A 22,999-nucleotide genomic window follows, 5' to 3' on the forward strand; every position below is an offset into this window, starting at 1 on the left:
CCGCCGACTCATCTACTCTCGAGAGCGCTTCTGCCCTCCTCCCCCTTCTTAAAAGGGCAACGCCAGGTGGCCGGCTCCGCCCAGGCCAGGCGCCGGGGTTGCGGGCGAGCCTCGCGGCCTCTGTCCCCGCACGTGCACGAGTGCGGCCGACTGAGGCCGGCACTCGCTGGCCGCGGCTGCGTGAGCGGCTAGCGGGCCTCTAAGAATCAACTCTTCTCCACCCCTACCCTCCCCGCGAACTAGAGCTGTTTCCCGGGGCCAGGTCACGGTTCCCGACCCCCACGCGCGGATGCCGCGCCTCTGCCGCTAGAGCCCCCTCCTCGAGTGACTGACGCGCTTTGGCAGTGGGGAAGCCCCAGAGTCCTCCCATCCCGCCCCGGCCTAGCAATGGGCGCGTTTTGTGCAGTTGGCTGTGGGTAACAAGTTGCCAATTTGTGGAAATTAGTCAACCATGGTTTACCAGGTGTGCACGAGGTTTTGAATCCCTGTCGTCACCACAAATGAGGTTCGGGGCGCCCTACCGCCTCGGAGCGTTCTTGGGGGCTCTGAAGGCGAGGGCGTCTCGAATCTCCCCGGTTTTAAAGTTAAGGTTGGGACCATGCTCGTCCCTTCTGTTTAGGAGTCAGACATTTTGTGCCGGCCACGTGCTAGTATATTGAAGGGTTAAGCCTCTTCACACTGCAAAACCCGAAGAGTTCTGTTCTTTTTGAGAAGTTCTTAATTTCAGACGTTTACATTATTACTGAATAGCTTTAAATCAGTAGGATGTGGAGTAATTAAATTTAGCCCAAATTTCCAGAAGACAAGTACGCACATAGTTCTTTAAAGTTTTCAAATCTAGAATTTGAATTCCTTGTGCACTAAAGTACTGTTAAAGTACTTGGTTAAGAGCAGTGTTGCTCCCTCCGGGAAACGTAACTGGGCTGGTGTTCCCACTACGTAGCATTCTTTCATATACGAGATAACTAATACATTGCTTTTTAAAAGTATGTAAGTAAGTGCAAGTGTTAATTTTTCAAGAAATCAACTTAGACCTTATCCTCTTGCCATAGACAGACCAGAGTCGTAGCTATTTAATTAAAATTAAAAGGTCAGTTTGACAGTTGCACTATCCACATTTCAAATGTTCAAAGCCACAATTGACTAATGGCAGTACTGGCCTACAGTAATCCAGTGCTTTATTAAATAAATATTTGAGTACCAGCATGATACCAGGACCTGGAAAAGCAGTGCGAACAAGACAGAGCAGCCCCTTCTCTTCAGACTCCTGTGGTGCCTGTTGCACTGCCCTCCAGAGTGTTACAGGAGCCAGCCAAGATTGTGGGGGTAAAGAAAGGCTCCCCTAGGAGCTTTGACAGGGAGACTATTTAAAAGGGGAGTTAAGTGTTTTTGCATGAAAGCATCATCCTTAAGGAAAATGAGACGTTCCAAAATGAATCCTTTAAAACCAAACGCAGCTAGTCACATGATTCCTTCTGTTTGTGTGGGACCACCTCTTAGAGAGTGGTCTTGGCCTCTGCCTCTGGGATCCTGCAGACTTGTCATTTGGGGAAAGAAAAAGTTCTTTCTCCATTGAAGGTATGGGCACGAGGCTCTTAAATACACAAGAGTATATCCCATGATTGACCTTAATGTCATCAAATGAGATCTAAGTGAGGAGGGTAGGTGGAGATTTGATCATGAACGTTTTAGACTGTCATTTTTTTGTTTTTATAAGACCAAATGGGCTTGTATTTTGTGTATGGCTTTTTTGTTATTTTATTTGGGGGCTTACAAACGGCCCTGTTAACACTACCTTCTTGTGTTCTTTGGCCAAAGGCTTAGATCAAGGTAAGAGGTTCAGTTCACCTGTTACTATATCATTGTTCTTAATAAACACAGGTATATTCATTAAGTAGGGAGAGACTAAAATATACATATAATTCCATTCTTTTCTGAGTCCAAAACAGCCTTTTATATTAGAGGTGTGTCCTCAGTGGAACAAAAATGACTAAGATGGCTTTTTAAAACCTTCATAAAGAATGGTGATAACCATTTAAAAATATCTTATAGGTAAGGATACGAAATATTTTACATATAAAATATTTGTATTGTCAGTTACTTCTTTGAGAACACACTGTATAGCCCTAGAACATACCACAGAAATTGTTGGCATGAGCACCTTCCTTGCTAACTGTGCATCTCGGAACAACTAGCTTTGATAGTAGCTCTGATTTTTTTCATTCTAAGTTAGAAAGCCAAGCAGTTCCTGTGGTTCACAGTCTGTGTCCCTGTGCAACACTGGTGGACAGTATGCTAGACAGACATTTCACATGCCACAAATAAGAATAGTCTTTCCTCAACTTACTGAAAAAAATTTCAGGTTTTCCTTATATTTTCCCCAACTTGACATCTATTGTTGAGTCTATTGTGATTTAATTTTGAGCTCAATGAGATATTCTAAAAAAAAAAATTGGTTACATAGCAACTAATTGGGTTTTTCCTTGTATAAATAATACATATTCTTGAAGGCAAATTAGATCTAGATGAGCCAGAAAATAGTAGCTATAGATAAGCAAAAATTTTAAAAGTAGAAATCTCACACACCCATCTTACCATCTAGACATTCTGGTGTGTAGCATATATTTAGTTATGTAAGTAAAATACAGCAAACATCTTTATCTTTCTGTCATTATTATAGCCCCATTGTCAATATATGCATAAATCATAATTTAACCATCTCTATGGGGTAGTTAGAAGATTTTTTTTTGCCATTTTAAATAGTACTGAAATGAACATGTAATGTGAATCTTTGTCTTCTGCCAAATTGCTTTTTAGAATGTTTCCCTTCTTTACCCACCAGTAGGGTATGGGTGTTTGCTTCATGGCAGTAGTACATTTAAGAACCATTAATACAAATTTGTTTTATTGTCATTTTGAAAACGTTCTTTTAAAATAATAGAAAAGTGGAAGGTTTGAACATTGGTTAATTCAAGATGGAAATTAGCAAGAGTGGCAGGAGTTACTTTCTCTTTCTACATTTTTGGATTATTTCACTTACTACAATAATATATTCTCTAATTAAAAGAATTGAAAAAAAAGAATTGATAACTAAAAATGATCTTCTAATTCCTCTATACTTACTTTTGTCCTCTTAAAACAATTATAACTTATAATTGGGGAAGGTCACCTGACCAGTTAGGTAAAATTGATCTTTTTTTTAGACTAGCCAGGGGAGTGGAAAGTGAGAGCAAATGGGAGAGGATGGAAGGGAAATCGCTTGATGTCCTCTGAAGCTCCAGTTCCCATAACTTGGCTATGATATAGCTCAGATTTTTTCCACGAAAACAAAACTGTTTTGCTGATAGTTATAGAAAACAAAATAAAACAAAAAGTAGGAAATGGATTTTTGTTTTTCATTTTTAAATGTTTAAATTCATGTTTGAGAAAAGGCTAGTTTAATTGGAAAACGAGGTATGAAGAAGAGTGAATTTGACCCAAAAGTTAAATCGTTTATCTTTGAGCAGAACGCCTGCTATCTTGGTCCTCTTTCTTGAACCAGTAGCCCTCTAAGTTGTACACACAAATGTACAAGTGCCTCCCAACCTTTCCTCCTTAGGTAGTAGCCGTGGGAGGATTTGGGGCATAATCCCGTTTATTCTTGATCTAGCTTGGGAGTTCATGGGGTTATATGCTGTCTGCCCTCGCCCCCCAGCCCATGCACCCTTTTCCACAGTTCTCCTCCTTGCATGGCAGTCTGGATCTCTTCACACTTCAAGAAGGAATGGGGAAGTGGGGAGCCTCAGTTATTATCTCAGATTGCTACCGACAATGCCTGAGAGAAGATACTTTTTCACCAAAGTCCTATTTAGAACTTTAGACAGGCTAGAAGGCTGCTGATGGTAGGCTTTCCAGACCTGTCATCCTTGGGCACAGTACTAAGTGAGACCCTCGTGTGGTCTCTGCTTTCTGCAGTAATTCTCACTCTGCTCTGTCCTTATTCCCCAGTGGCTTGAACTCTTACTGTACCTCTGGAGCTCTGTTCTGGGGGTAACACATCTTTACTACATCCTCTGCCTTCCTGGGAAAGTCAAGGGACATGCTTTCTCTGCTGAACCATACAGTCCTCTGCCCTACTCACCCCAGTAAATTCTGTTGCCTCTTGTTCATGGAGAAAATTAAAGGTCTCACGTGTGCATTCCTTAAACTTCTCGCTCTCCCACTTATAAACTCACCTACACCTATATTCATACTAGCCAGTTGCTTCTGCACAGGAAAGGCTGCACCACCTCTAACAAGAGTAGGATATATTTCATTCTTAATGTGAACTTTGTATTACTTCTTATAGTTGAACAATTTTTTAAATGTTTATTGACAATTTGTATTTTTTATGGCTTGTCTGTTTTTCATCAGTGTTTCTTTTGGGTTATTTTTTCCGTAGGGTAAAAATAGTATTCTCAGGAAAAAGGTAAATAAATACAAATACTTAGAATTTTCACATATCAAGAAAGGTCACAAAAATGTGTTCAAGGGGGGTTGGTTGCTATTTTAAATAAAGAACTACCAACTCAGTAACAGTCAAATGTTTCTATTCTTTCACCTAACAATAGATAGGAAACAATCTTAATTACAGAAGAAATTTTACATAAAAAGATATCGTGGCATTATTTATAATAGGGAAAATTGCAGAGTTATTTTAAAGTAAGCTAATTAATAGTTTTATCTCACCTACATTTAAAATATACAAAGACTGAAAAAAATACCAAAATACTAATAGTGATGAACATTAATGTGCTTTGCATTAATGTGATTATGCTTATGATCAGAAAGTAGGTTCTCCTTATATCCAAGTTCTCTCATTTCATCATCTGTTTAATCCCCTACAATGCTGACACAAACCGCCAGGCACTACTCTAACAAACCTATGACTATTTTTTTCCTTTTTAACATTTTCTTATACTGGAATATAGTGGTAACTAAAATAGACATGACCCTGCCTTGACGAAGCTTAAAGTCTAACAGTGACTTTCTTTACCTCTATTTTTTTAATAGGTTAATATTCTCATTTTTGAAGTATAAAATAAAGATCTAGAGAAAAGTCTTCCACCCACATTTTCTTTCCCTGAGAGATTAATCCTAAGAGTTTATATACATATAAGAAAGTGAATGTGACATAGTACATAAATTAACCTTATACATTCTGTACATTTTTCATCCCACAGTATATCCTGAAAATGAGTTCCTTGTTGATCAGCATTTAAGTTTTCTAATTTTTTCAATCTTTTTTAATGACTTCTTGTTCTTTATTTCATAAGCCTTTCTTGGTGTTTCAAACTAATGTTTCACCTTTGGGTACTACTCCTGATTCTTCTCAAGTTTTTTTGCAGAGCCCCCCAGGGTTCCATCCTTGGTCCTCTTCCTAGGAATTAATTTCTCTCCCATTTTCTTCATTCAACAATTAAACCAGCAAATTGGAACCATTTTGACATTTTTTAAATCCCAGTTTCCTCTTCTTGATTCCTGTTCTGCTGTTTGGTTCAGCAAACATGTTCTAACTCACACTTGAATGATTTATGGCAGTGCAGTGTCTGATGACTTTAGTTAAAGTAGAATTTTACTAGTTGAGAGAAATGTCTACAAGGTAATTTCACCTAGTGAGCTGGGAGGCAAGATGGCTTAAGAGGCAATATGACTAAATCCTCATCACTTGGCTTTCGACAGGCATATTAGTGTCATTCCTGTATAGTGATTTTGGATTCTCTGTCTGAGATAGTCATAGAAAATCTCCCAAACCAAATGACCATTTTAGTTGTATTATAGTATACTACTTATGTGAGTAGTGATTGCAGTTGACCATTTTTAATGGTTTGTTGGTATTTTTTTAAATACAAAAATATGTGTTTATAAAAAAAAACATATAGTACAGATATGAATAAAGTAAACAGCAAAGGTCTCTATCATTCCCCTACTCCCTTCTCCCGTAGAATACTTGTCAGCATCAACTATGTCCTAAACACTACTCTCTACAACAACTCTATGAGGTAGGTACTGTTTTTTTCCACTTCACAGATGAGGAAAGAGAGGTTAAGTGACTTCCCCAAGGTCACACAGATTATATGTGGCAGAGCCAGGATTTGATCTCAGGCATCTGTCTCCAGAGCCCAGCTCTCCTCGGTTGACCTCTTTAAGTTTTCAGATGTACTGATCTTCATCAGAAGAGGGAAGAATGGCAGAGGATCTAGAGAAAAGTGGAAGGAAAGAAGTAAAAAGGTATAATAGGACTACATGCATCCCGACTGAAACCAGGGCTTGAGGAGGAAGTAGACAGAGTAGTGAGAAGTACTGAAGAAGCAAGTGAGAAGTTGTGGTGTTGTGGGTATCACTGACTATAAATCTGTTTCCTTCTCTGTGAATAGGGGGAGGGTGTTGGTGGTGCAAAGAATAATAAGTAGGTTCTCCATAAATGATAGCAATTACTAGACTAGGATCCTTGGATTCTGTATGGGAGGATAAAAACTAGCTCCTATTCTTACTTGAGAACCAGCAGCATTTCCCTTCTGTATACATGCTTGATTAATGCTATTAAACTTGGTAGATACACTGCATGAAAGCCTTTAGCCGTTATAACTAATTTGCATCGCTGTAAATTGAGCAAAATGCACTAAAAAAAGTTGCAAGTTTCAGAGTCAGCCATAGGGTGAGAATTGGCAATAAGGATTTTGATGGTAGTTATTCACACAGTAGACTGTTTATTAAGTATTCAGAATTCAAAATCTTCAGATGTGATACCCTTGGATGGATTTGAGTTTTGAATTTCAGGACATCCAAAGAAGATTTTATGGTTTGAAAAAGGAACCTAATTTATTGTCTAATAGTTCTCTCCCTTAGAAATATTTTCTCACATATAACCCAAATCGATCTTTGTTTTGAATTAATCCCTTTTGCGTCTTGACCCCTTGCTAGTGTCAAGGTAATCTTAGTAAAGATTAATAAAACAAGTGGAAATGTGTAGTGCTGCCAAAATCTCTTAGTGATCTTTTTTTATTTTAATGCCAGTTTGTTTTTTTCATATTATATATATATAATTTTTTTTAAACATCTTATTTTTTTATTTTCTCCCTCCCCCCTCCCTTTTGGTAACCACTAGTCCATTGTCCATGTCCATGCGTCTCTGTTTGTTTGTCCTGTTCATTTGTTGCTTTTAGGTTTATATCCCACATACATGATATCATGTGATTTTCAACCTTTTCTGTTTTGCTTAGTATGATTATTTCAAGGTCCATCCATGTTGTTGCAAGTGGCAGTATTTCATTTCTTCTTATGGCTGAGTAATATTCCATTTCTTAGTGATCTTGATAGAAAAAAATAAAGTTTTCTTTTTTTCCTTGTGACAACCTCCTGAGTCTTGAGGTAGACTCAGCCTAAAAAAGCGGAGGGTGGGAGGAGGGGCGGCCTGTATCTTCACCCTGCATTTGTAGTTAAAGTTACCCCCTGGGGAATAGACTTGGGAAAAGGAATATGGGGGGATATAGTTTCTTCATTTATATCTTAAGAACTGTAGTTTCTGTCCGTGGAAAGGAAAGAGTTTAAATCTTTATTTATACCATGGTGTAACATTCCACCCTTAGATATCTATTAGTATATTGTTACTAAAGGCTTAATCATTTTTCACTTATTTATAACTGCGATCTAGGTCTAAGTAGGGGCTGACCCTGTATGTGGCTGTTTTTGTTGAGTATTTATGGTCGGCGTTTGCTTTTTTGTTCTTTTTCTCTGTGTTTTTGAAAACTTTTACTTTTTGTCATCCACAGGTTCGAGAACTTGTCCTGGACAACTGCAAATCAAATGATGGGAAAATTGAGGGCTTAACAGCTGAATTTGTGAACTTAGAGTTCCTCAGTTTAATAAATGTAGGCTTGATTTCAGTTTCAAATCTCCCCAAACTACCTAAATTGAAAAAGGTAGGTGCTTTTTCTTTAACAGTAAAAGAGAACCATCCTGGGAAGGGAAAAATATATGATTTTACCTAGAAGGAAGCATTTAGTGTAGCGGAAAACATATAGCCTTTGGAAATGGGCATATCTGGGATTGAATTCCAGCTCTATCATTTCCCTGATGGGTGATCTGCTGCAGTTACTTAATCTCTCTAGGGCTCAATTTCCTCACCTATAAACTGGTGATACCACCTGACCTTACAGAATTGCTGTGATGTTTGGAAATAATACATGTTGTGTGCTCAATAAATAATAGTTATGAAGACTAATTATTTTGTGAATAATTTATTACTTATTAATTGTTATATATTTGTTGTTATAATGTTAAATACATTTTGTTCTTAGTATGTTCTGGTTTAGGAACCACAGGTGCTTACCACTCTTCATGTTTTATGTTTGTAGATTAAGGATGAGTTTAAGTAGTAAAGACTTCAGATTTGTAGTCTTTATGATAATTCAAACCCATTGCATAATAATTTTTAATGACTAGAAGTTTAAAATGTGACTAACTGCAAAAATTTATTGTAAAAAAGCTTCTGTATTTTCCTATCTTATCTGATGATGGCCCATACATAGTTAGTGCTTTATTGGTTTAATTATAGACTAACCACTGTCCTCTTCCAACTCTTCTCCCAAAGGTGTTTTCTCTTGTTCTTGCACATTTAACTGTCACAGAGCCGCAGAATATCAAAACTAGAAGAAACTTTGATCTTCTAGCCTAACCCTTTGTTTTACAGACATACCAGTAGACCCAGAAAGGTGTAGTAGTTTGCCTAAAGCCACCCACAAAAGTGGTTACTGCTAGAGCCAAAAACACAACCCATATCTCCGATTTCCCAACCCAGTGCCTTTTCCATTACATATGGAAAAGTATGTGGTCATGTAATTGTTGTAGAATTCTATATTGTTTTGGTGTTCGCTTTATTAGGTAATTTATGTTAAATTTGTCTAAAAATTATGTTTAAAAAAATTACAGAAAGAAATCTGTAATCAAATTTAGGCAAAAGGCAGGTAAGCTGTTCCTATAGCTGCTTTTAAATCCTGAGGGCCTTATTTTTTGGTTAAGTATGTGAACTAAAAACCAGAAACTCTTTTTACTTATTTGCTTTATTTAGATAATAAATGCTCAAGCAATCCTTATGAGTTTCAGGGTGACCTACTTCCTATCTGAAAGAATCTTGTTATATTTCAATTGGTAAATTTTTCCCTTTCTTCTGATAAGTATCTACCTTAGAGATTCAAGTGTCATATTTTTATTTGCATGGGTTACAGGTGACACTGGAAGCTCTGATTAGTCCATTAAACAATAGATGACTTTTTAGCATCTATCTACATAAACTTGATGCTAGCAGATCTTAGTATTATGTATTTTGGGTTCTATTTTCCTGGCATCCTGATACATTTACCTGAATTACTGTGATCTTTGTATTATCAGAATTATTCAGAAAGTAAATGTATCGGTGACCATCTATGTAGAGGCTTTATCAAATCCTGAAGTCTTAATCAATTACTTGTAGCATTAGTGAGAGAGCAGTGGAGACATCAGTAAATCAAACAAAGGCAGATTAGATGTTCTCACAGCTTATGTGGACTTTATTTTCTTCCTACCCTAGAGCACAGGTGTTTTTTTTAACAAGAAACAGGATCTGAAGGAAATTAGTGTATACATGTCACAGGTTTCCTAAATTTACATATTGTTTTCATTTCAAAATAAATATACCACTAAATCCATGGGTGGATTGCCTTATCTCTCTGCTCCCTAAGATATTCGTGTTTAAAGGACATGAATATTACATATGTCTGATAGTCTAACCAACCAAAGGAAATGTTCTCTTTATTTTGATGTACTAATATCTCAATAAAGCTAACACTTGAGTCTTTGTTTATTATAGACTTAGATTTTTAAATCTAGACCATGATTAGATATTTGACAGGAATATCCCATTGGCAGAAAAATTTTGGGGGGAATGTTGCTATCTCCTCTTCTGAAGTACTTAACACTTAAGCAGCAGACTTGAATTGTTTTCTAAACTCATTTCTTTCAGTGAATAAATTTTTTAAAGTTCTTCTGTTCTGCATCATATGTTCATTTCATTGTATGCCGTACACTAAATTACATGATGGTTTCATGCTATTCTAGATACGTAGCATAGTGGGGAGGGCATGGCTTCTTAAGCTAGCCTGCCGGCTTCAGAGGTCCACCACTACCAGCTCTGTGATCTTGGGCATGTTACATAGTCTTTTTGTAGTTTGTTTTCCATATCTATCAATGGGGGTAATAATTCTACCTATCCCATAGGGTTATTGTGAGATCAAGTGAGTTCATGTATTTCTAGTGCTTCAAATAGTGCCTGGCACTTAAGTATTATATAAGGGTTGGATACAGTTAACCATTGTTGTTGGCACTCAAAATAGGGAATTGAAACAAGCTGTATGGCCTAAGTTTTCTCATCTGCAGAATGAAGAGTTTAAATTAGATGCCCTTAACCATCTAATTTTTCCAGGCTTCAATTTCTTTCATTCTAAGATTCGAATATTCCTTTCTGAAGATTCATTCCTTCATTGGCACACCACTTGCTATGCTACCACTTGACCTGCAGCTAAGAAATTAGAGCAGGTTTTTATAAAGGCCAGGTTTATGCAAGAAGTGGCCTCTGGGGAATTGGTTGTGTCAACCCTGAAGCTGTTGCCCAACTCCTTTTCCTTAGGTCATGGACCTTCTGTAAGGGCTTGGTTTGGGGCCTGTACTCTTCTGGTAATCTTCAGAGCAACAGTCCCTGGTGGCTTCCAGATGTAGAACCCCACAGTATGTCAGCACTGTACAGAACCAGATTAGGTTTCAAGTGGGCATAACAAGCTTTGCTTGGCACACACAGTAAGCTCTTTAGAATGCATGGGCCATTTACCCTTCCTGGCAGGTATAGGGTATTACAACTTCTCAAAGAATTCTAATTTGCTTTGACCCACTTTTTAGGTTAGAAAATGTATTCACTGATGTTAGGGCCCAGTTCTTGAGCAAACTGTTATAATTAGCAGCTGGTTAAGAAAACACAACTCTTCTCATCTTGTCCTGTCTCTCCTCCCCCAAAATGTTGCTGAGATATGTAAACTACTTATTTGGTTTAATCAAACAAAATGAACATACATGCCTTAATAAAATTAAAGATTGTTTGAACTTGATAAGTATTAAAGAACACTATTTGCTCTTTGGAACACCTTAATGATATGTTTCTCTGTGTATTTGTGCTTGTGCTGTCTGCATTTTCTCTTGCAGCTTGAGCTCAGTGACAATAGAATTTATGGGGGTCTGGATATGTTGGCAGAAAAACTTCCAAATCTCACACATCTTAACTTAAGTGGAAATAAACTGAAAGATATCAGCACCTTGGAACCTTTGGTAAGTAATTGAGAATTTGGAATCCAGGATTTATTGGTCATTTTCATTTTCATAATTCTTTATAGTGAGGGAAATGATTGGAAATAATTATTCATTGACAAAGTGATAGCTTTTTATTCTAATTCTTTATGGGGAGTACAGTTTTCAAGGTCAGAGCCTCTCTAGTTAGATGTGTTCCTATGACTTTGCTCTCCCTGCCTGATACTGTGGTGGCTTCCTTGAAAGGAGAATTCTTTTTTTGTCTTTTTAAAATTTCATATATTTATGAAATTCAACATTTATTTTAAATTTTTCCCCCAGACTGGCCAGGCTATTCTATACTTTTATAGAAAAAACTATCTATATTGGGTGGTATACCTGAATTGTAGATGAAATGGAAGTCCAAGGACAGTTGCAGTAAGTTTTAGGTCTTTTAATTTGTGATCTGGTGCTCTAGCTGGATCACTGTTGCCCAGTTTTACATGGGAACCCCACAGTCCTCCTCAGTCTTACATACTGGGATAAGCTATGGAAAGTTAAGTTTAAGTGCCAATTGGGTTATAGACTTGCTGTGTGACCTTGGGCAAATTGTTTCTTCTCTCTGGGCCTCAGTTTCCTCACTTGTGGAAGCAGGGAAGACAATAATCCTTGCCTTACCTCATTTAGGAGTTCTGAGAATAGAATAAGATAACACACTTTGCTTTGTAAATTGGGAGGCTGTGCTAATGGGGGTCCAGTCTATCTAGAAGTTGTAGTGTTCAGAAAAGAGCTTCTGAAAGTAGGGGTTAATGTAGGTTGTGGGCAGCCATGCGGGCTATTTTTTTGGATGCCATCTGGAAATTTCTGTGAACTCAAGATTGTTAAATGACTGTTTTCCCTAAGTATTCTACCTGTATGCCATAAATTTGGCATACAGGTAGAATTCCATTTTAATAAGGCTAACGGAACTCAAAACTTGTTTCATACTACCCAAAGACGCCTATGGCTTCTGTGTGTTTGTACTGGATACATAAAGTCAATATTTCCATTTGACACAGCTTGCAAACATTAATTGGGAGAGGGTTATGTAGTAGATAGCTGTCTTTCATGATCCAGAAGAGCAGAACCCAAGAGGATAAGACATCCTCTGTTATCTCTGTTCTGATGTCACATTATATTGCAGTATTTGGATTTCACATCACTTGTACAGAATGTTCTGTTGATATTTCAATGGAAGATAGAGTTAAATTGTGACTTCTTTCAGTGAAGAGTCTTTCCTGTCAGAATTACGGGGTCTTTTCCCTCCTGATTGAGGCACTGCTCCAATGTGGATTTAATTATCTTTTACTGAGTCACTTTATTTGTATGTTTCACTAAGTAGACCACATTTAGCTCATATTTCTTATAAATGTTGGGAGCATGTTTCTTACCTTAGCTCCGTGGATTTTGCTCCTTTTTTCTATTATATATATACTCAGACACTTAGGCTCCCTCATTTTTACTAGTTCTATTCTTTTCCTCCAAACCAATGTCCATTTCCAGTGTTTAAGCAAACATTGAGTTTTGCTGTATTCAAGGACGTTAACAGTTGCCCATTGCATCCTCATTTTAGAGATGAGGAAACCAAGTTTAGAGTGCTTAAAAAATGGCCACAGGAAAAAGGCAGAGGACGGATTCAAATCCAAGTCCACCATTCTTTCTTCTGCTCTTGGGACCTGTTCTTTAGCTTTTACCTGCAGATTTATTCCATATCCAAATTAACCTTATCTGGGAATTCCAACAGGATCACCAAATTAAGTGCTGATGATCTCCCAAGTCAGATAGCTAGCTACACCAAGACTTTATTGTTTATGTGTTAATGACAGGCCTGTCAATTCGGGGTTACCGAGAGCCTAGGAATCCCTATTTTATAGAACAGAGTACTAGGCAGTACCTTTCCAAGCTAGATTACTGGCTTTTGCCTAATTCTCATGGCAACCTGAGTCGTCTTTGATGTTTCCATCAGAAGCCTTTGCCGTAGTACTACTGGCTTGTTAGAGTCAATGGCCTGTTAGGAAATGGGCCACAACAGGAGGTGAGTGGCAGGCGGGTGAGCGAAGATTCATTGTATTTGCAGCCGCTCCCCAGCGCTGACATCACCACCTCAGCTCCACCTCAGATTGTTAGGCATCAGATTCTTATAATACTAGTCCCTGGTGCCAAAAAGGTTGGGGACCGCTACTCTAGCACACAGAGGCAGAACAGAAGCAAATCGTATGAGGAAGCTGTTTGCTTGGCTGTTTCTGACCTGGTAAGTGATGTATGAGGGCCCTTTGGTGGCTATGAAAGCCTCAGTTCCCTGAGACAGTGAAGAATGAGAAATACTCAATGTTGTATTTACCATTTTTGGAGGAGCTGCTATGTACCATACACTGTAGTGGATGCTTTATGTATATTATGTCATTAGTAACTCTCAAAGAACATATCTGCAAAGTAGCTAGAAATAGCATGGCCCTCATTTTACACATGAGGAAGCTGAGGCTTGGGAGAGGCTAAATCCCTTGTCCAGAGTCACACACTTGGTTAACCTATGACAGAGCCACAGTGCTGCACATCCAAGGCTATCTGGAAAAGCCCAAGCTCCCATCCTTCTCTGAACTGGCTACTCAGATTCCTGGGGGTGCTAGGTAGGTCTCCTGAAATTAGAACTTGGAATAAAATAAAACTGTAGAAGGTGAAAGGGGGAAATGTTGGGGTCCATTTTCACTTCTGAAAATATTCTTCAGTGGGGAAAAACACCATCCTCATCCTCATTAACCACATACATTTTGAACACCTCCGTTGAGCCCAGTTCTTACAGCCACTGCAATGATTGTGAATGCCTCTACTTGCTACAGGGACATTAATCGAGAGACAAAGAAGGCATCAATTCAAACTTCCTTGGACACCTTTTTTAAGAGACCTGGGCCATCCAAACCATCCCCCAAAGCCCTTCTAAATTCTAAGAAGGCAAGCAAAATTATTGTTAATAAAATGTTTAATGTTTATTATGGCTAGCCTATTAGTTTTAGGCCAAATTTCTGGTATGATGTAGTTGTGATTTTTTTTTTTAGCAGTATTTAGACATTACATTGGGATTCTGAATGATCTGTATAGTGTATTTTAGGCCTTAAAGTATAATTTTAATACTTTAAACAATTCTAAGATACTATAGTTACTGGGGATTTTGTTGTCGATTTACTTTCACTTGGTTTTCTAGCATACTATTTGGCATGTCTGAATTATAATGGGTCCTTTCTCAAGAAGTAACCAAAAATCTCAGAGATTTATAAAGTTTCAGAACCAGGAGAGCTTTGGAGGCCCTGTATACTGGGATAGTCAATACAGCTAGAGCAGGGGCTTGGGGCACTGTAGAGCAGGGGTTGTATGCATTTTTGTGCCTTCATTTCTAGGGAATAATTTTCAGAAGTACGTGGCTCATTCCTTTGAGCAAAGAATTTTTAGACTGAGCCTCTTTAGGAAAGCTGTGTGAATTTACTTATGGTTGTATCTTAGCTGGTTATAGAGTCTACCTTTTGTGAAGAGAAAAGAGTTCCCAGTATGCTAGCTAGTTGTCTGGAGTGGTATTTCAGCCTTTCTTTTCCTCTTTGGCAAGAATTCATACCTGGGCTTCTGGAAGTCAGGGCCTGCCCAGTGGGCAACCTACTCTGAAAGCTACATGACATAAAAGCAGCTCTCCCTATGATGAAAAGGACTGGAGACAGCTTTCTTAAGACCTCGAGGAACTGATGTATAGAACAGAAGTACATTATTTGATCCACACACTCCTGGATCATTGGTGTTTTGAGGAGTTTGGTTGCCTGTTCCTATAACCCTGCTTTGCGTTCCCTGTCTGGCCCTGTTTCCAAGGGCTGCTCAGTGAGAATAAAACAAGTGTGGGAACCTCATCTTTGACCAGAGAAATGAAGATTCTGTAAGTGCATAGATCAGCAACACTTTCCTCTAAAGGTAATAGATCTTTTAGGCTTTGTAAGCTATACATTCTCTGTCACAGCTACCCAGCTTTGCCATCAAAACACAAAAGAAGCCATATGTAATATATAAACAAACGAGTGTGGCTGTGTATCAGTAAGACTTATTTTACAAAAACAGGCAATGGGCCGGTATGGGCCAGCAGACCATCTTTTTGCCAAGTCCTATTTTAGAGCAAAGTTTTCCATATCATTTTGTAATTCTCTAGAATTACACAGAAAACCCAAGTCCTGACGACAGGGTTTTGTTTCATCTGCATTCTATCTCAGGTCTTTGTGAATGTTGAAATTGTTTTTCCAATAAAGCATCAAAGCCTTTAAGCATCAACATTTAGTTTTTGAAGCTTAAATTCATTTAGAGATCCTCTTAATATTTTTTATTACTACTTGATTAGAGAATACCAGGCTTTTTCTCTTCATTCAGAACCATTAAAAATTACATTTATGAAGCTATATATAGCATATGCCCTCTGGGCTTATAGCCCCTATTCTAAAACGCAGTACCTTTATGCTCTCTCCTCTTTACCCTAAGAGGGTCTGCTGTCACTTTCCGTTGCTCTCTTTACTTGTCTGTAATACGATCTCTGCCCTCTCAATCTCTTAATTCATCAAAACTTAATAGACCTGGGGTTGAAGTACTAATCACTGATGTCATAACAAATGAAGATCTGCATAAAATACAGGGACATTTTCCTATCCACTTGGACTATTCAAAAAACTTTTCTTGGGTCCGGTTTTTAGATTTTAACTATTTTAGATAGATAGATAGATAGATAGATAGATAGATAGATAGATAGATAGATAGATAGATAGATAAAAACAGGTTCCAAACAAATGAGATATTGCAACAGAGTTTCAAGGTATGGTAAAACCGGAAGAATTTTATATCAGAAAAGTCTGGTGATAGTGACTATTAAGAAAAGAGTGTAATGTTTCTCTGTTTAAGTTTGAACTAAGTTTCCCTTCCTTTTCCCCAGCATGTATTGAATCCTGTCTTCCTGGAAAATACCTGCATCACCACACTTTGTGCTTTATTATATTCTATTCTCTAATATTTCACATCTGTGTGCTCAAATAGAAATCACAAATACTGAGTCAATAAAATGAATGAATTTTTTCCCCATATTACTACCCTAGAACATTGAAGATTATGCTTAATACCCAATAAGTTCTTATTGGCCATTTGATTACTAAAATGTTTAACATTAGTTTTGAACCAAATTTATTAAATTCTGTGATTTGTCTCAAAACTGAAAAGATCCAGTTTTAGTAACTTTTTTTTTTGCCCTCCCCCTCCCAGTACTTTTTGAAATTTATATTTAAGACTAATGCTGCCAGAAAAAGACAGTTCTTAGAGATAGGTAGATGTAGAAGGAAAAAACTAGTGAAAATGTAGTGGCCTCTAACATAAAGGTTGCAAAGGACTTAAGTTGTTTTCCTGTGTACAAGGCAGAGTGGGTAGTAGCTAACAATACAGAGCCTAGAATTTTACCTCTTTAGGAGATGAGTTTGTTGCTTACATTCCTTTGGTTTAGGAGATGTATTTTTGATCCTTTTCAGAAAAAGTTGGAATGTCTGAAAAGCCTGGATCTGTTTAACTGTGAAGTTACTAACCTGAATGACTACCGAGAGAGTGTCTTCAAGCTTCTGCCCCAGCTGACCTACCTGGATGGCTATGACCGAGAGGATCGAGAAGCCCCTGACTCAGATGCTGAGGTGGATGGTGTGGATGAAGAAGAGGATGATGAAGGTGAGTGGGCACAACGTCCAGTGAACCTAATGACTGCCTTTTAAGGGTCCTGATAAAGCTAATGAATATTCTTGCTGTTGAGAAAAATATATCCATGCATGTAGGTATTCCATTGAATTTTGGAACTAGGATATCTGTTTAATTTTAATAAGCTCTTGGGACATTGAAGCCTTCAAATGATACCAAATAAAAAACGTTTGTTAGCTAATTAGTCTTGAATTTGGATCCTACAGATTATAGGCTACTCCAACCCGTTGAAATACTTGTGGTTTACAGTTTACTTAAAGGACCATCATTTCATGTCTCTTAGTTTCCGTCTAGCTCTTCTCCTTTATTTACTGCCCAGTCATCCATACAAATTCAGCTTTTTCAACACTTCCAGGAAGCCTTTCCTGACACCCGTGAGAGCTAGATTAGGTTTCTTTGCATTCTAGAGCAGCCCTTTGCTTACTTACCTCTTTGATAGCACTTGTCAGTCTCTGCTAGTCTTGTCCCTTCCAACTGTGTCATGATTATCTTCTTGGGTAGGACTGTCTTTTTTCTCTTTATTCACAGGACCCAACATTTAGTAGGTACTTGGTACATGTTTGTTTATGTCCAAATATAAATAAAATTGCTTTCCTGTCTTTATTTTATGACTAGAGTTTAAGAACGTAGTGATTTCAAAGTACTATATATTGGATTACGGTTTTCATTAATAAGGAAAATAATCTCTGGACATAATGAATATAGTTTCTATTTTTGACATTTGATCAAGTTTTTTGTTTTGTTTTGTTTTTTTTTTACATCCAGTTATCTTTAAGAATCTTCGAATATTTTTTACCCAAAATATCCCTCCTAATCAGCTGTGCCTTCCTTGCACAGTGACATGTTTACTCTGAGTTACTTTTAGGATAAATGGTTTCTCACCTCCAACTGGCTTAGAGGAAGCAGAGCAATTAGTTTTCACATGTCAGCATGAAGAAAACACATTATAGCATTCTTGACGTTGCTCAGATTTGTGGTATTATTGTATTTGAAGCATTATTTTAAATTTTTTTTTTTTTTAAGATAAAAGGTACGCAAGACAAATGATTAAGAAAAGTGCAGGAGGAAAATCAGGCAGCTTGGATGCAATTATTAGTATAGTACTCCAGAAGCATTTTTACAGTTTCGTTTTGCAGGAGATTTGAGAGAAGGCAAAAAAAAGAGATGAGAAGTTGATAAAGTGGACACAGACTAGGACATCTTACCTCATCCAAATGTTTACGTCACTTATTCCCCTCACCACAGGTTCCTAAAAACCCTTTGTGCCTTTTGTTGTCTATTTAAATTCACCTTAAACAGGTTGAAAGGCCACACATGCAAGAGCCTGTAAAGGATATTCTTTGGAGGGTGGAGGGCAGTTCCTGAGAGTGAAGATCAATCAGGCAACAAATATTTGAGCATTCTTATGTGCCAGGGATTGTGAGAAATAGTTTATAAAAAAACATGGTTCCTGTCCTCGTGGAGCTTACTGTTTACTAAGAAGAAAATGTTAAATATTCGTAACTAATAAACAGAAGTGAGCAAAGTGTGCAGTAATAGAGAAGCACCAGGTGCTTGTATGAGAACGTGAGCTGGGATAAGGTCTGGCAAGTCTGCCTAAGGAAGTGATTTTTAATTGAGACTCAAAGGTTGAGTCAGTGTTAGCCTAGCGGAGAAGAAAGGAAAGAACATGCAGAGGCAGGAGGCAGGCGAGAGTACAGCAAACTCCAGGACCAGGAGTGGTAAGAAATGCTTGACTAGAGGCCTGCACCAAAAATAGTAGAGACAGAGGATGCAGGTGCCTCTCTCACTCTGCCTCCCTCTCTTTCTCCCAGGTTCCTGATTTGGGCAACTGGCTTTGTAGTGGTACCCTTACCTCAGAGAATTTTGTTTCTTCGTTTGTTTGTTTTCTTTCATTATTTTGTAACTTTCTTATTATGGAAAAATTCTATTAGACATAGACAAAGGTAGAAATAGTAAAACTAACTTTCATGTTCCCATGACTGAGCTTCAATGATTACTGGTTCATGGCTGGTCTTATTTTATATGTATACACTACCCCCCACCACCTTCTTCCCCTTTCTCTACTTTGAAGTGAATCTCAGACATTGTATCAGTTCATCAGTAAGTATTATAGTGTACATCTGTAATAGTTCATCAGGAGTCCTGGCCTCTAGGTTTTATGGGACTCTGGACAAAGGGAATGAGCTGCAGCATCTCGAGAAAGAGAAGGTGACTGGTTTATTTGTCCTGTGGACCAACTCACAGTTCCCCAACACCTTAGCAGGCGTGCCCCATGAGACATTAGGGTATTTAATGAATTCCTTTTGGACTGTTTTCAGAAGGAGAAGATGAGGAAGACGAGGATGATGAGGATGGTGAGGATGAAGAGTTTGATGACGAAGAGGATGAAGATGAAGATGATGACGTAGAAGGGGAAGAGGATGAAGATGAAGTCAGTGGGGAGGTCAGTGCAACTGTTTGCTGTCTTGCTTCCTATTTATAGTTCAAAGTGTGAATTTTAAAAAAAGAAGAAAAGAAAAAGGTCTTCTGAAGAAATTAGTATACTTGCAAGTAGATTAATATCAGTCTGATTAATTGAGCTCTTGGTCCCCTTTTTAATAAATACTAAATAGAATGTTTACTGAATGCTAACTGGACATAGCGCTTGGCTCCGCAAGATAGGTTTTGACCCTTTAACTTGGGAGGAAGCAACGAGTTGAGTATTACTCAGTAGGATGAGAAAACTGGAAATTGAAGGTATGTCCATCCCTTTCTTGTATTCAAAGAAAGGTAATGTTTACCAAGTCTGATTTTGTTCTTGTATATTCAGCTTAATTCAGTAAATATATGCCTCCTGTGTTAGAGCTGGGGATGTAGTTAAATAAAAATGTGGCCCTGACCTGAAATAGTAGGTAGTCTAGTTTAATGGAACACCTAGTAATACAGTATTTCTGAGGAACGGCATGCCATAGGAGGATAGGAGAAAGGAGTGACTTAACTTTGACCCTCAAGAAGGTTTGTGAAAACAAGTCAACAAAGTTAGAGGTCATCAAAAAGCATATTCTTTAGTACAGAAATAAGGCTGAACATTTGTATAGTCTCAGGTGTTTAATGAAATTAAGTTCCTGAAAGAAGCTTTTTATAAGAACAGTACAGTAGAAATCTTTGTCCAAACCTACTTTGAAAGTCAAGATTTTAAAATCATATCTTGAATTATCCATTACAAGTTGTATATTAATTAAACATGTCTGGCAAATAAAATGCTTCTGAAAAGCAATTTTTAAAGAAAATTTTTCATTAAGCTTATTAAGAAAAACAAATCTCAATTCATGAAAGTAGATAAAAATAACATTACAGTTTTCTCCTTGATGGATTGTCACATTCATTGGGAAATTATATTTTTATACTTCTTTTTGTATAATGGCATGCTGTTTACCATTCTTTAGGATGAAGACTTTGGACATGATGGAGAAGTTGATGAAGATGAAGACGATGAGGATGAGGACGAGGATGAAGGTGGGTCTAATGCATGTACTTTGGTGTCCTCCTTAATTAAAAATTGGAGGGGGGGCCCATCAATTAATTTAGAATTTGGAACCACTGAGAAAAAAATAAAATGCCCTTTGCCCTGGTGCCCTTCACAGGCACTTTTATATAGCCTTGTCAGTGCATCTGTGCTAGTGCAGCTCCCCTGCTCCTGCTCTGTGGTGATTAATAATGTCTCTGAGTCCCCAGACTCGAATTGTGTTTTTAGACCCCATCATTTGTGTTACTACCAGGCATGAGGTTTCTGTGTTTGGAATTCTTTCATTAAAAAAAGTCTTAATTGGATCACAATTTTTGCAGCATATGTATAAAGGACCTTTCCGATTTATCAGTGTTATTCCTTTCCTTTCCCCACCACAATCAAAACCAGTGGAATACCTATTAATACTCATTGAAAGCACAGACTCTCATGCTTGTGTAGGTTTCAGACTACCAGGTTGTTTGTTCTGCTTTCCATTGGTTCATACTTTGTCAGCATCTGCTCTGTGTGCCAGGCACTAGACTAATTTACACTGATAAAACAATCCTTAGGACCTGGTTTCTGCCTTCAAGGAGCTTTTTGGGATATAATTTGATGCAGATTTAGTTAACTTCTTTGAAATAGCCATGGATTTTTACTAGTTGAAAAACTGATGTATAGGTCTCTGTGTCTCAAATACCCAAGGAGTCTAAGAAATCTCTTTAGTTAATATTAACTTGCTACAATTTGTGTCTTACCATGTTCTAGGCTAAATACTTTGTGTTCTCATTTAATCCTCAGAATAACCCTCTCAAGGTAGTACCATTGTTCCCATTTTATGAATAAGAAAACAGGATTAAAGAGGTTAAATGGCCTGCCCAAGGTCAGTTGTTAGCGAGCATGGGTCAAATACAAGCTAGCTAACACTGAAGTTCTTGGTACGCATTTTAATAACTGCTAATGTCTCATTGTTGGCACCAACAAAGTGTAAGAAACATTTGGAAGACTGCAACTTAAAAGTGAGGAAACTGGGTTAACTTTGCTGTCTTGGTTCCGTGGTCACTATGTATTTTAAAATTAATACATTAACAACATATTGATCTGATCAAGCTTACATCTTTTTTTTAAATCTCCCAACCACCAAAAAATTCATTACTGTTATCTCCCTTAGCAATAACCTAGGCAAAATGCTCTTCAATTGTCTCAAAGTGAATTTTTGTTGTTATACAGAGGAGGAAGAAAGCGGGAAAGGTGAAAAGAGGAAGAGAGAAACAGATGATGAAGGAGAAGATGATTAAGAGTCCAAATAACCTGCAAAAAAAGAACTGTTCAGTATTGGTTGGACTGCTCATATGGATTTGGTAGCTGTTTAAAAAAAAAAAAAGTAGCTGTGATACAAACCCCAGGACACCCACCCACCCAAAGAGCCAAAGAATAGTTCCTGTGACATTCCGCTTCCTCCATTTAGTCCCTCTTGGAAATCCACCACCAAGCTTGGGAACTTCACCCCAACAAAATTGTAAGCGTTGTTAGGTTTTTGTGTAAGACTCTTGCTGTAGCGTGGATAGCTGTGATTGGTGAGTCAACAGTCTGTGGCTACCAGTTACACCAAGATTGTAACAGCATTTTTACTTTCTGTACAACAAAGAAGCTTTGTAAATAAAATCTTAACATTTTGGGTCTGTTTTTTTTTCATGCCTTTCTTTTTAATGAAATTTTTTTACATTAGGACATTATATGTGACAACTGCCAAAAAAGTATTTTTAAGAATTTAAGTGAAATAAACATGTTCCTCTTTGGTAAAGCCTAGTTGTATGCTTACATTTTTAAAACAGACTTTAATTGTAAGCTCACTAAAATTAAAACACTAAAGAACTGGTTTCTCTGGCATTTTTAATATTAGTGTTTGTTGAGGGGAAATGCACAAGTGTATGATTTTTGAACATTTAAATCTAATCCTCATTCTTGATGACCGTGAGAGTAAATGAGGTAGACTTTAAAAGTAATGTTTGAAACTTAGTGCTCTGGAGCTGCTGAAAGCCAATAAAAATGTTAGAGTCAAATAATTGGTGAATTAAGGAAAAGAAGACAGTATAAAGGAAAAGACCTTATGCTGAGTTGCAGGAGAGCTGAATTCTAGTTCTGGCTCTGCCACTGATTTCCTGGGTGACCTTGTGTTGACCTCTTGGATCACCTCCTAGTTTGTAAAATTGAGGGGGTGTGACCAAATGGCTTCTGAAGTCTTGCAGCACTGATGGTCTGTGACCGTCACTGACAGGAATGTCTGAAGAAAAAAAATGGGCTTTGCACCAAGGCTGAAACATGTAGGGGTTTGACTAATGGGTGAACAGAGTATGGTTTGTTATCAAGACAGGCGTGCTAAGGAGGAATGACATG

At 37.8% G+C, this 22,999-nt stretch overlaps 1 protein-coding gene and 1 long non-coding RNA gene across 2 annotated transcripts in view; both read left to right on the forward strand.

Annotated features, from left to right (window-relative positions):
• The window catches only part of ANP32B (acidic nuclear phosphoprotein 32 family member B), a 23,864-nt gene extending 1,582 nt beyond the window's left edge, over window positions 1-22,282 (forward strand). Inside the window, exons 2-7 of the mRNA XM_011366242.2 lie at window positions 7,791-7,940; window positions 11,248-11,370; window positions 16,899-17,088; window positions 19,437-19,561; window positions 20,544-20,613; window positions 21,833-22,282. Of these exons, the coding sequence (XP_011364544.1) occupies window positions 7,791-7,940; window positions 11,248-11,370; window positions 16,899-17,088; window positions 19,437-19,561; window positions 20,544-20,613; window positions 21,833-21,900 (726 nt within the window). The 3' untranslated portion in view covers window positions 21,901-22,282. The remainder of the gene's footprint in view (window positions 1-7,790; window positions 7,941-11,247; window positions 11,371-16,898; window positions 17,089-19,436; window positions 19,562-20,543; window positions 20,614-21,832) is intronic.
• LOC111743809 lies at window positions 7-3,556 on the forward strand. The gene is made up of 2 exons (XR_002781886.1): window positions 7-487; window positions 557-3,556. It is a non-coding gene; the product is annotated as an uncharacterized LOC111743809 (long non-coding RNA).
• Window positions 22,283-22,999: the final 717 nt, after the last annotated feature.

Source organism: Pteropus vampyrus, unplaced genomic scaffold (genome assembly GCF_000151845.1).
Source record: "Pteropus vampyrus isolate Shadow unplaced genomic scaffold, Pvam_2.0 Scaffold123, whole genome shotgun sequence".
NCBI classification, from domain to species: Eukaryota; Metazoa; Chordata; class Mammalia; order Chiroptera; family Pteropodidae; genus Pteropus; species Pteropus vampyrus.